Consider the following 12,708-nt stretch of genomic DNA (forward strand, 5'->3'; position numbering starts at 1 on the left):
GACCTCGGGTTTAATTGGGCCTGCCCTTCTTTGACTCCTACATAACTGGTGGCAGAGCACCGCCATGTTTCCCATTAAAGTCGAGCGACCCCTGCCAGAGTGCAAAGGTAACACATAGCTCAGTATCTATCAGTCGCCTGCAAAAGTTCTCTACAGACTTCTAACATTTAAAAAATGCTGACTCATATCTACTTCTAGAGCAGTAGCACAGAGAGTTGCTGTCAAGAAAGGAAAGGCCGTTCCAGGCCCCATTGCATTCATTCCATTAGTCTCCTTTTAAAGTCTGAACTCTGGTCGAGCACTTTTGGTCCTCCTGAATTTGACGAGTTTTCTTTTCTTTTTTTTTTAATGGGGGTCGTCCCTCCCATGCATCGTCCTAGCACACACTCCCGCATACACATATGTGTAATTGGTTGATTTCAACCAAAAGTGGACGAACAAAGTGTACACTTTCAAAAGAAAGTCCTTTAAACAGGTATTACGATCAGAATTCCAACATTATAAAACATACATCAATTTGCAAACCAACATAAGCTCTGACATCACTATATGTTCATTTTTTCTGATATGGGGAAATGCAAAAACAATAATTAATTCTCAAGATTTACCAGAAATAATACGGATATTTTGTAATGAACATAGTCTGCATGGGAACACAGTTCAAAGAGCTCCTAACTCAGAAACTGGCTTCTGTCTTGCCGTCTCTCCCTCAGCTCGCTCCGAAGCACAAAACAGGGACTACAGATTTGCTGCATCGGATCTGAGATTCTGAGCAAATGTTAAAAGAATTTGGGAAAAGTAAACGTTACCTTCTCCGCTGTTCCATGGCGCTGGGAGGTCCGTGTAAGACATGGCTAGCATCACCTGACGGTCAATCGCGCGGAGAGCCTGCTCTGTCAGGCCGAAGCGATCCAGCACCGTACGGTGGCTCTCGGAGTCCAAGAGACCAGCGTGGCCAACCAGGTAATTGGACAGCATGCAGGCGGTGTCCTGTGCATAGGTGACAGAGCCGCAGCCCACTGTCACCGGTGAATACCCCATTGTGTACATGCAGACTGTGGCGGATACGGTTTCCTGGGAACCGTGGCCTGCAATAAAATACAGAGTGCTCACTTAACATGCGAGAGGTTTCAACAGAAGCAAAATGCATGTGTGCGAAAAATTCCAATTGTCAGTAAACAAGGCCTAATTGTGTTCTACAAGTGGTGATGGACTTTTGTACACGGAGAGCCAGGATCATTTCCCATGAGGATAAATTCAGACTCACAGTTGAAAAAACTCAATGTGCAGTTACCCTTGCACGTACAGCAGATGCGTCAGTGCCAGACTGGACATTATCATTTATAATGTTGTTTTTCTTTAAATATCACAAACGTAACTTGTAACTTTTAACTACACTCGAATGCATAGGGGCCACAGAACAAGGTACAGTTAACATTGGGATACATAAATATTTCTATTAACATCTATGTGTATTTTATACATCCATATAAACAGTATCTACAATTCATTCAACGGATACAATGAAATCATGCCATTTAACAACCTAACATAGGTTGAAAAAGTACATTCTTAATTGACATGTTACATGTTATCTATATATGTATATATATGTAAATATAGTCCTGGGCTCAAGTCGAGGGTACACGCGGGGGGACGGAATCCACCCATTTCTTTTTCAGAGGTTGAACTCAGTCCCCCCCAGCTAAAATGAGAAGAATTGAATGTCCTCTTTGAATGTATGCATTATTTATTATTATTTATACAGTGATTGAACCACAGTCAGGTTTGCAGGCCGGACACTTCACCACTGCACTATATAACCTGATTAAAACTAACAAACAACTTAAGGTAAAATGTCACATTTCGGTACTGAAAGTCCCAGGGTAAACATTTGTATTGGTTCTTGGAGTTTAAAACATGCACACCTTTCAAAAACACTATTAGAAGAACATAGCCTCTCTTGGTTTTCTGTGTTTATTGATTTTATGGAAGGCAAATGCCAATCGTCCTGTGTCATTTGAGTGGTTATGCAAAGACAATTTAATGAAATGTGCCTATTTCACCTTGATATGCAATTTTTTGGCGACGTCACATCCCATTGCATTGGTTGATGAGTCCCCCCACTTTAATTTTTAGGACTTGACCCCTGATATAGTCTACATCTCAGAAATGATCCAGGCTAGCAAGTCTATGCACAAAGGACGAGCATACTCGTCCTTGGCACTTAAGGGGTTAATAATAATATGAAACAATATTGTGTCCTTACTAAGCGCTTCATGTCAAACCCCATCAACCTCTAAGCACTGTAAAAACGGATGTTATTCAGACCCCATTTTGAATATTTGTTGATTCATCAACCTCAGAAGGCGGAAAGTCTGAGCTGGCCTTGTGGCAGGATTTGAACCTGCCTAATGTAGGCTGATCTCGTGCAAGAGACTTACGCTTTACTCGCATAGCTGTCCACCAGTATAGTAATGCTACAGTACAAACATGCCAAAGATGCACCTTCTTGCTCAGGCCTTTCCGAGTGTGGGGGGGGGGGGGTTAGGTAGAAGGAAGGCCACTGCAACAGAGTTCCGTGGCCAACCCAAAGCCAATGCTTACTACCAAGTAAACTCCCCGCCATTACCCTCAGCACATACCGCCACAACCCCATAACACAGACACACTCCATTCACCGCAATCTCAATGTACATGGCATGCGCGCATGCACCCGATTTGGTTGCCGGACAATTGTTACCAATCCAAATTCTCATCCCATCAACTGCAGCCCAACCCCTATTTTGCGGTGTTAGGCAGAAACCTGTGCAGTTCCCTCTGGGACCACTGCAAAAGATTTAAGACTACAGGTGTTTGGCAGTAAACCCACTTGGCAGCAGTCTGTACCACACAGATTCACTTGGTAGCTGTGGCTGAGCACTCAGACTTCCCTCAAGAAGAGTTAGGCAGTATACACAGTATTCACAATAGGTCAAGAGAACACAATAGAACAAGTAAACACTGACCAGGGCTTGGTGTAAAAGAGATATAATTATTTATTTAAAACCACATCTAGAAAAACACACAGGCACTAATAGTAAGCCATTCAAAAACACGGTCACTAAAAGATATACACTCCCTTAAAAGAATATTAGACAAGTCTTAAGTAAAGCCCCACTTATTTTCAGACAGCGTTGAGCGCTTAACGTAGATGGCACTCTAATAGTTTGTTTTTTAAAAGGGAGAGAAAAGCAGAGAATAAATTGAAACAGATCCCAACACTTTTTCACGAACACAACAAGAGAGGAAGGCAAAGTATAACCGTGAATTCAGAGTCAGTAGGCCGGATCCGCTTTAAGAGGATCAAAACGAAATGTGTCCAAGGTCACACGGTTGCAGTGCACAAAAAGTCTTGTAACGGTTCAAAAAGGAGTTGGACCAAAGAAAGGGACCAGTTAGAGGGTCAAGGCGGCCAGCCCAGTCCAGAAGGTTAAGGGGTTATTATTACCTTGTAGCAATCTTTAGAAAGGGAGGCCTGGCGGACACGGTACCTTAAAGTGGTGAGAACACTCCAGCGGGGGCAGTTGTTCCTGGCAGCGGATGCAAGTCGGTGCTTCTTCTGGGGGAAGAGAGGATCTCGTCGTGGAGGACGACAGGAGACCGTTGCACTGCCAGGGAAGAAACTAGCCGCAGAGTTTCTCAGGTACAAGGAGCGGTCCGTTGATTCGCGGTTCAGTGGTGAGTGGCTATCCGGCCGCCGGGGTGCGTGGCATGGGCAGTTCGACCACAAACCGGTCTGGGGTGCGAAGAAAAGAAGGTAAACTGGTTGTGCCCACCAGTCAGGGGAAGAAGCCTCTCCAGCTGGGAGATCTTCTCTGTCGTCGGGAAGTGGTGAGTCGGTTCCGCAGGGATCCACCGGTGGTGTTGTCGTGGTAGGTCGGCTCAGCTTCTCCCTCTTCGGATTCTCAGGTCCTGTGGCGACTTCTGAAGTTCCAGTCCCCAAAGCCCTGCTTTTATGCAGCATACCCCCATTCACTCAGCCTAGCTGTCAATGAAACATGCTAAGTGGTGAGCCGGCCTGCTCACCACTTGGGCCAATCACACAAGAGTGCGACTTGAGTTACCAAGGTAACTCAGTCCAGGGTGCCTAAACCCCCTCCCACACCCACTGTGGTACCCAGACAGAGTGGCACCACTTTTGGAGGCTTCTGTGCAGAAGCCCGCCAAAAAGTGGAACAAAGGGCTCGACTTGGGTTGGAGTCACAGAAGAGAACACAAACGCCATTTTAGAATCGAGTCCTGGCAAAAAATACCAACCGGCGAATTAATATTAATTAAATAAACCGGCGGTATGTTCGAGGCTATGAGAATTAAATAATTAAAGTTGGTAGCCTCGAACAATGGGAAAATCCCATAGGGAAATATTCGCGGTCGAATATAAAAAGTAGTTTCCACTGCCACCAGCCAAAACACGATCAGGGGGCACGGAGTCGTGCCCCCTCGACTAACAGACCCCGGGGCAATCGAATTGCTCCGACCAGTACGTCCACAATATGATGGTTTGTACTGGTTTCTGTTAATAATTTGGGACTAGTAAAGCCAATGGTGAGTTTACATGCCCTGGGAGACAGTAGTCAGTCCCAGGGTATGGAGTCTATGGTGAGGTGTCACTATGACACCCCTGTGTTACTGCACGGAGGATGCGGTGTAACACACATAGTAAAAACACATGAGACCCTATGGAGTAAAGGACCCCATAGCCCATAAAACACATTAACAGTCAAAGGAACACCATAAATCATGTCCAAGAGTGGGAGAAAAAGAGTCTCACTCTTGGCAGGAGAAAAAACAAACACCAGAAATCCAGCAAAGCTGCTGGGGGACTCACTAGGTTAGGAAATTCAGCCTAAAGAGAGAATTCTCCCTAACACTCGCCTCCCCCCCCCCAGACGAAGGGATAGGAGGATTTAATCCACTCCTGGATGAATCTCATACCTCTAGTCGATGACATACATCCTACAGAGACCATCAGCATTTTGGTGGTGACACCTTGACCTATGTCCTATGGTCAAATCAAAGGTTTTCCTTTGTAAGCTATATGACCTACAAACCCTTTGAGGAACATCAGTCTTTTTAAAGTTATAGGGGATCTGGTTGACCAGTCCCTCAGAAGTTGTTACAACTTCTGAACCTGTGTTGGGCTTTTTGAAGGGGTCCTTATAAGGGATTCCCTTAGATCTAGAGGGGCCTCCAGAGGTCCTCACCACCTCTCTGTTGGGAGAAGGTTGGGTATTAGGCCTCTTGGTTGGAGGGGATGGAGATAAGCAAGGTACATGCTTCTCCTTCCTCTTAGATCTACCTTTACCTACTTTAGGAGTTTCCCCCTTAAGACTAGGAATTGGGTTGGAGTCTTCTGTGGAAGGTGCAACAGTCTGAAGGTTTTTGGCCTTAGACTTTTCTTTTCTGGTTTTCCACCAGCACTGAGAATTACCAGTTCTCTTAGGCCTAGTTAGGGTTCCAGTAGGTCTATCCACCTCTTCCTCAGAAGCAGGGGGAGTCACACACTCTATAACTGGGGGAACAATGAAGGAGCTTGGTTGGGGCTCCCATTTCCCTAACATGTTAGCCTGAAATGTGTCTGGGTCAGAGGTCAATTTACCAACGCCAGGGCTTGTAGTGGGGTTCCCAGTAGAGGTTCCCACAGGCTTAGAGTGGCTCCTTAAGGTGGCCTCTCTAGCCAATTTGGTTAGGTTCTGGTTCTCCATACTGGGAGGCCTGGGGGTATGTGACACTACTCCTAGAGTTCTCAGGTCATTCCCCAACAGGACTTTCCCAGACACCTCAGTCTGCACACTGACAGGGATCCTCACTGTCATGCTGTTACACTGAATGAGGGCTGGTAGAATAGGAACCATTTGGACAGGGCCTCCAGACATCTTAGTGGGACCTTTGGGTGCTTTTGCCACATCCTCAGGTTGAAAGGGGCTTTCATCCACTACTGTTCTGCTGGCCCCAGTGTCTCTCCTGGCAGGAGTATCCTGGCCATTGACAAGAACACTGTCCATATAATACACTTTAGAGTTTGCAGGTAGGGAGTTATACACAACCCTATTCTGGGACTTAACCAGATCCATGGACTCTACAGACACAGTTGCTTGAAGACCCAAGGGTTCTTCAGCAAAAGCTTCAAAGTGAGCACTAGCCATCTGTACTTCATCCTCAGGAGTGAAGGCTAAGGGGACTGTGCTGATCCCTGCAGGTTTACCCTTGCATCTGGGATCCCCTTTGATATGGTCAGTAGCCTTACAGATATAGCATTGTCCAAATGCTCTCTGAAAGGGTGGCTTCTTCTGACCTCCTTCTGGTTGTTGACCAGAAGGTACACTAGCCTGATTCGGTTTACCCTGGGGCTTACCCTGGTTATTTTGTTGTTTGTGGCCCTCTTTGGTATGGGAGGTATTAGAAGTCTCTTGGTTTCCTTTTGGTGGCTGCTTTCCCTCATCCTTTTTCTGACTGACCCCTGAATCCTTGTGAGTGGCCCTGTTGGCAACCCACAAGTCAGCAGCCTTAGCTCGCTTCCTGGAATCTAATTCCTCTGAATCAGCCAAGTGCTGTCTGAGCTCAGGAGAGCAGGCATCATAAATTGACTCCAACATTACAAGATTTCTCATTCCCTCATAAGTGTTCACCTTGTAACCCTTAATCCATCCCTCTAAGTTTTTCAAACACTCACTCACCCAGGTAGCCCAAGGGTTACCATCATTCTTTTTGAGGGTCCTAAACCTCTTAAGGTACTGGGAAGGGGTCTTCCCAAATCGAGCTATCAAAGCTAGTTTCACACATTCATAATCCTTCTTATCCACCTCCCCCAACTCCATTACCACATCAGTTGCAACATGGGGAAGCCTAGAGAACAACCAGGGAAGTAACTCATTCCCTGTGATGTCCTGGAGCCCATCATTATACTCAAACATTTTCAACCAATCCAACACATCCAATCTAGGTTCATACATACCCACTAATTCCTTAGGCATCCAGGGTCTTTTGGGACTGGAACTCCTAGAAGAACCAGAGGTGAGAGAAGCATTTTCCACAGACAACCTTTTCATTTCTAGTTCATGATTAAGCTCTATTTCTCTGAGTCTTAACTCAGCTTGCTTCTGCTCAGCCTGGGCATTCATTCTTCTGAACTCTAGCTCTTGGTTTCTGTCAGATTGAGCAATAAAACGTTTGTACTCTAATTCGAGCTTCATTTTTTCAAGTTCAAAATAAGCAGGGTTACATGTAGGACCTGGTATAGGCCCAGTAGGTAAGGCAGACAGAGGCTCAGAGTGGCTAACTTCATTAGGTTCACTTTCCTCTTCTGACTCATTATCAAGACTTTGATTCAGATCAATACCATCACTGTTTTCTATATTTGCTGGGGGGGGGGTAGATTCCTCTGTACCACCCAGACTTTGGTTATCTAACAATCTTTCTAGAAGTTCCATTTTCTTGCCCTTCTCAGAGAGATTCTTATGTCTACACAATACTTTTAAGCAATCAGCAGTTTTGGCAGACAATGATTCTAGGGTATAACTCTCCATAGCAGACATAGTTAGAAAATCAGCTTTTTAGTGCTAAGCTCTGTGGTTAGTTGTCCTAAAGTGTTCAACAAGCACTCTAAAGTGTATACTCAATACAAATCCCACCGCTGTACACCAGTGTTAGGCAGAACCCTGTGCAGTTCCCTCTGGGACCACTGCAAAAGATTTAAGACTACAGGTGTTTGGCAGTAAACCCACTTGGTAGCAGTCTGTACCACACAGATTCACTTGGTAGCTGTGGCTGGGCACTCAGACTTCCCTCAAGAAGAGTTAGGCAGTATACAGAGTATTCAAAATAGGTCAAGAGAACACAATAGAACAAGTAAACACTGACTAGGGCTTGGTGTAAAAGAGATATAATTATTTATTTAAAACCACATCTAGAAAAACACACAGGCACTAATAGTAAGCCATTCAAAAACACGGTCACTAAAAGATATACACTCCCTTAAAAGAATATTAGACAAGTCTTAAGTAAAGCCCCACTTATTTTCAGACAGCGGTGAGCGCTTAACGTAGATGGCACTCTAATAGTTGTTTTTTAAAAGGGAGAGAAAAGCAGAGAATAAATTGAAACAGATCCCAACACTTTTTCACGAACACAACAAGAGAGGAAGGCAAAGTAACACCGTGAATTCAGAGTCAGTAGGCCGGATCCGCTTTAAGAGGATCAAAACTAAATGTGTCCAAGGTCACACGGTTGCAGTGCACAAAAAGTCTTGTAACGGTTCAAAAAGGAGTTGGACCAAAGAAAGGGACCAGTTAGAGGGTCAAGGTGGCCAGCCCAGTCCAGAAGGTTAAGGGGTTATTATTACCTTGTAGCAATCTTTAGAAAGGGAGGCCTGGCGAACACGGTACCTTAAAGTGGTGAGAACACTCCAGCGGGGGCAGTTGTTCCTGGCAACGGATGCAAGTCGGTGCTTCGTCCGTAGGAAGAGAGGATCTCGTCGTGAAGGAAGACAGGAGTCCGTTGCACTGCCAGGGAAGAAACCAGCTGCAGAGTTTCTCAGGTACAAGGAGCGGTCCGTTGATTCGCGGTTCAGTAGTGAGTGGCTATCCGGCCGCCGGGGTGCTTGGCATGGGCAGTTTGACCACAAACCGTTCTGGGGTGTGAAGGAAAGAAGGTAAACTGGTTGTGCCCACCAGTCAGGGGAAGAAGCCTCTTCAGCCGGGAGATCTTCTCTGTCGTCGGGAAGTGGTGAGTCGGTTCCGCAGGGCTCCACCGGTGGTGTCGTCGTGGTAGGTCGGCTCAGCTTCTCCCTCTTCGGATTCTCAGGTCCTGTGGCGACTTCTGAAGTTCCAGTCCCCAAAGCCCTGCTTTTATGCAGCATACCCCCATTCACTCAGCCTAGCTGTCAATCAAATATGCTACGTGGTGAGCCGGCCAGCTCACCACTTGGGCCAATCATACAAGAGTGCGACTTGAGTTACCAAGGTAACTCAGTACAGGGTGCCTAAACCCCCTCCCACACCCCCTGTGGTACCCAGACAGAGTGGCACCACTTTTGGAGGCTTCTGTGGAGAAGCCCGCCAAAAAGTGGAACAAAGGGCTCGACTTGGGTTGGAGTCACAGAAGAGAACACAAACGCCATTTTAGAATCGAGTCCTGGCAAAAAAATACCAACCGGCGAATTAATATTAATTAAATAAACCGGCGGTATGTTCGAGGCTATGAGAATTAAATAATTAAAGTTGGTAGCCTCGAACAATGGGACAATCCCATAGGGAAATATTCGCGGTCGAATATAAAAAGTAGTTTCCACTGCCACCAGCCAAAACTCGATCAGGGGGGACGGAGACATGCCCCCTCGACTAACAGATCCCGGGGCAATCGAATTGCTCCGACCAGTACGTCCACAATATGATGGTTTGTACTGGTTTCTGTTAATAATTTGGGACTAGTAAAGCCAATGATGACTTTACATGCCCTGGGAGACAGTAGTCAGTCCTAGGGTATGGAGTCTATGGTGGGGTGTCACTATGACACCCCTGTGTTACTGCACGGAGGGTGCGGTGTAACATAGTAAAAACACATGAGACCCTATGGAGTAAAGGACCCCATAGCCCATAAAACACATTAACAGTCAAAGGAACACCATGAATCTTGTCCAAGAGTGGGAGAAAAAGAGTCTCACTCTTGGCAGGAGAAAAAAACAAACTCCAGAAATCCAGCAAAGCTGCTGGGGGACTCACTAGGTTAGGAAATTCAGCCTAAAGAGAGAATTCTCCCTAACATGCGGGGCCCTGGGAGGCCATGCAAATGGCAGAGGTCCCATTATATAAGGGCAACAGCACAGCCTGGTATAATAACAGAGTAGGGATTCAATAGCCTTCATTGCCCGCGATGTCTCACGCTTATATCAGCAGCCATCAGCTTCATAGATACTGAAGTTTTCACCACAGAAGGTAACATGTTCCACGGGGGAGTCATGTGAACCACTATCATATTTAGTCACCCATCATACACAGTGTTCAGCTGTTAAACAATAGAAAAAAAAAATCAAATGTTTTAGGGTTTCGAGATTCTGGCTACGTTATCTGCAGAGAAGATCCTTCCTAGGGATTTTTCCAAGCTCCTCGTATTTCTTGAGGTTCCAGCATTAAAATGAAATTGTGAAAATCATCTGCGCATTTGAGGGTCGAATATTCCAGCTAGGAAATGTTGGCTAGACCACACTTAATGTTATGTTAGGTAAACTTATAAAGCGCACATCCACCCAAAGGCATCTTAGCGCGGGGAAGTACATAGCAAAGCCACAAACAAGCAGGGGAGAATCAGCAAAAAAGAATAGTTTTAAGTAGGCGACTGAAGGTTAAGTGATTCTCAGTAAACTTAAGTTGAAGAGGAAGATTGTTCCGCAGCTTACCAGCCACTACAGAGGAGGCCCTGCCACCCACCCTCTGAAGGCAAAACCTTTTTTATCGCTACTAGAGCGGAGAGTGTGATTGGGAATGTAAGGCTGAAACTTAGCCTGAAGGACTTCTGGTCCAACCTGATAGACCGCCCGATGAACAATACATAGAGATTTAAAAGTGATCCGCTGCTGCACTGGGAGCCAGTGCAAGTGGCGCAATACCGGGCTGATCTGAACGCCATATGAGTTTGCAGTAGCAACAGGAGCAGCTAAATTCTGAAGCAATTGCAGCCGGTGGATCAAGCCAAATGGCTCGGTCAAAAAAAGAGCATTGCAATAATCAATCCTGCTATAAACCAATGCGGCCACCACAGATGGACGCAGTCGAGCAGGAAGAAAGGGCAAGATATTACGGAGAAACCGCAACAGAAAATGGCCAGACTGGCACACTGCACTCACCTGTGCCGCCATAGAAAGTGACGTAGAAAGGTAAACCCCCAAGTTTTCACCACTGTCACCGGAATGGGAGGTGCACCCAGAGAAGCAGGCCAGAAAGAAGAAGACCAAGAGTCCTTTACATCCTCTTTGGCTATAGTCTTAAGTGCTGATTAACTCAACGCATTTTTATAATAGAGATTTTACGAGCGGTTTTGACAATTTCTTTAAACCTAACTTAAATCTGCTGATGAGTAAATTCTGTTTAATTCTCTCCTACCACATAGAGAAGCAGCGGGAAAGATCGGGAAAGGAGTTCCATTCTGAATTCAATACCAGTAGTGTCCCAATCCGCCAGAGGAAGGGTTTATTGTAGCCAAAACGTTGTTGGATATAAGGACTGGATATTTTGCACAGGACGCTTTGCATCACACAAAATTAATCAATGGAATATTACAAAATATAACCTGATACTGATGAATAAATCAAGAAATAAACAATAGGTACACAGGATCTGGGAATTCTTGTGTGTGACTACATTGCAGGTACAGCAAATGTGGAACCACTAGAACAGTGATTAGTTGCTTATCGTTACAGTGTACCATATCTGACGCCAGCGGAATAGGTCCCGGTACCAAAAGAAGCAATCAATTTGGACTGGCTGAATTGCTCTAAAATAATAGTAAATAATAATAGTCTCTCCGAGAACTCCTGAGGAAGTGCAGACATTGCAGGAAAGCTTGCAAATATGCAAAATAAATGACTTTGTTAGCCGAATTAAGGTACCGACTCGTTGTTTTCTGCTGGATCAACATTCTATTCAGCCCTTGGCTAACACGGTACAAGCGAATGAGATAGAACTCCATGATTCACATTCAGCGTGACGCCATTTCTAATCTGTGCGAGGATAGCAGAACTCTCAAATATAGATACACTTGCAAAAACACTGATATGATTGCAGGGTCCTGGAATTAGTGGCAGTAGCAGCAAGCTGCAACCGGACCATTTGGTGCAGGGTTCCCCTCTTTCAACCGAGCAGCGATGCAAAAATGCTGCTCCCTCCCCCATCTTGGACCTATCCATTTTACCTTATGGACAACACTCACATGATGAACGAGGAGGAGCCCTCTTGCGGGACAGATCCATTCACACAAACACAATGAGCTATATGCCGCCATGCTTGGCCTTAAACATGACCAACACAGACAATAATTACCCGGTATTCAGTTTCTTACCAACTAGTAATGAGTATAGGTGCTGCTCTGAATCCTACCATACATAATCCATGGTGCATTCCAATTTGCACAGGTAGTATAGCTCAGTGACAACCTCCTCGCAAGACGACGCAGAGCAATACAGGTTTGAATCCGCGCTTAGGAACCTCTTCGGTATTAAGGGTGTTATAAGTAACCAATTATACAATTATTCCTTCACTCCCCTTGACAAGTTGATGTTCTCATTGATCTTCCCAAAGTGCATCACCTTTTTGTATTTCTGTGATTATTTGGTAGATCTTTCATCTTGACACAGTGCTACGGGATCGAATACAACTATCTCAGCAAGACTAATGGGGCTCTCATTATAGGTGTGGAGGCAGCTGGGTGAAAGATCTCACGCAAAAAGGCAATCGGCAGGACGTCGACACGTAGGATGCTCCCCCAGTGTGTGCCACCACACCCCTCAACCGGCGGGGTACACACAGAGAATGAGTATGTGATAGGCAGAGAGCAGGTAACTACAACACAGATCTGGGGCTATATCCAGATGCCCTCTGTCATTTGCATATGATGGGACAGAAAGGGGTGTGAACACCAGTTTGGGATAAAAACAACTTATCTTACTTAAAGTTA

The 12,708-nt window shown here is 45.5% G+C and overlaps 1 protein-coding gene across 4 annotated transcripts in view; it reads right to left on the reverse strand.

Annotated features, from left to right (window-relative positions):
* Positions 1-12,708, reverse strand: part of ARHGEF28 (Rho guanine nucleotide exchange factor 28) — a 1,591,074-nt gene that overhangs the window by 1,000,246 nt on the left and 578,120 nt on the right. For all 4 annotated transcript variants that reach the window (XM_069627491.1, XM_069627492.1, XM_069627490.1 and 1 more), the window contains exon 5: positions 810-1,088. In XM_069627491.1, coding sequence (XP_069483592.1) covers positions 810-1,088 — 279 coding nt within the window. The remainder of the gene's footprint in view (positions 1-809; positions 1,089-12,708) is intronic.

The sequence above is a fragment of the Ambystoma mexicanum genome, chromosome 6p, assembly GCF_040938575.1.
Source record: "Ambystoma mexicanum isolate Mex_15411 chromosome 6p, UKY_AmexF1_1, whole genome shotgun sequence".
NCBI classification, from domain to species: domain Eukaryota; kingdom Metazoa; phylum Chordata; class Amphibia; order Caudata; family Ambystomatidae; genus Ambystoma; species Ambystoma mexicanum.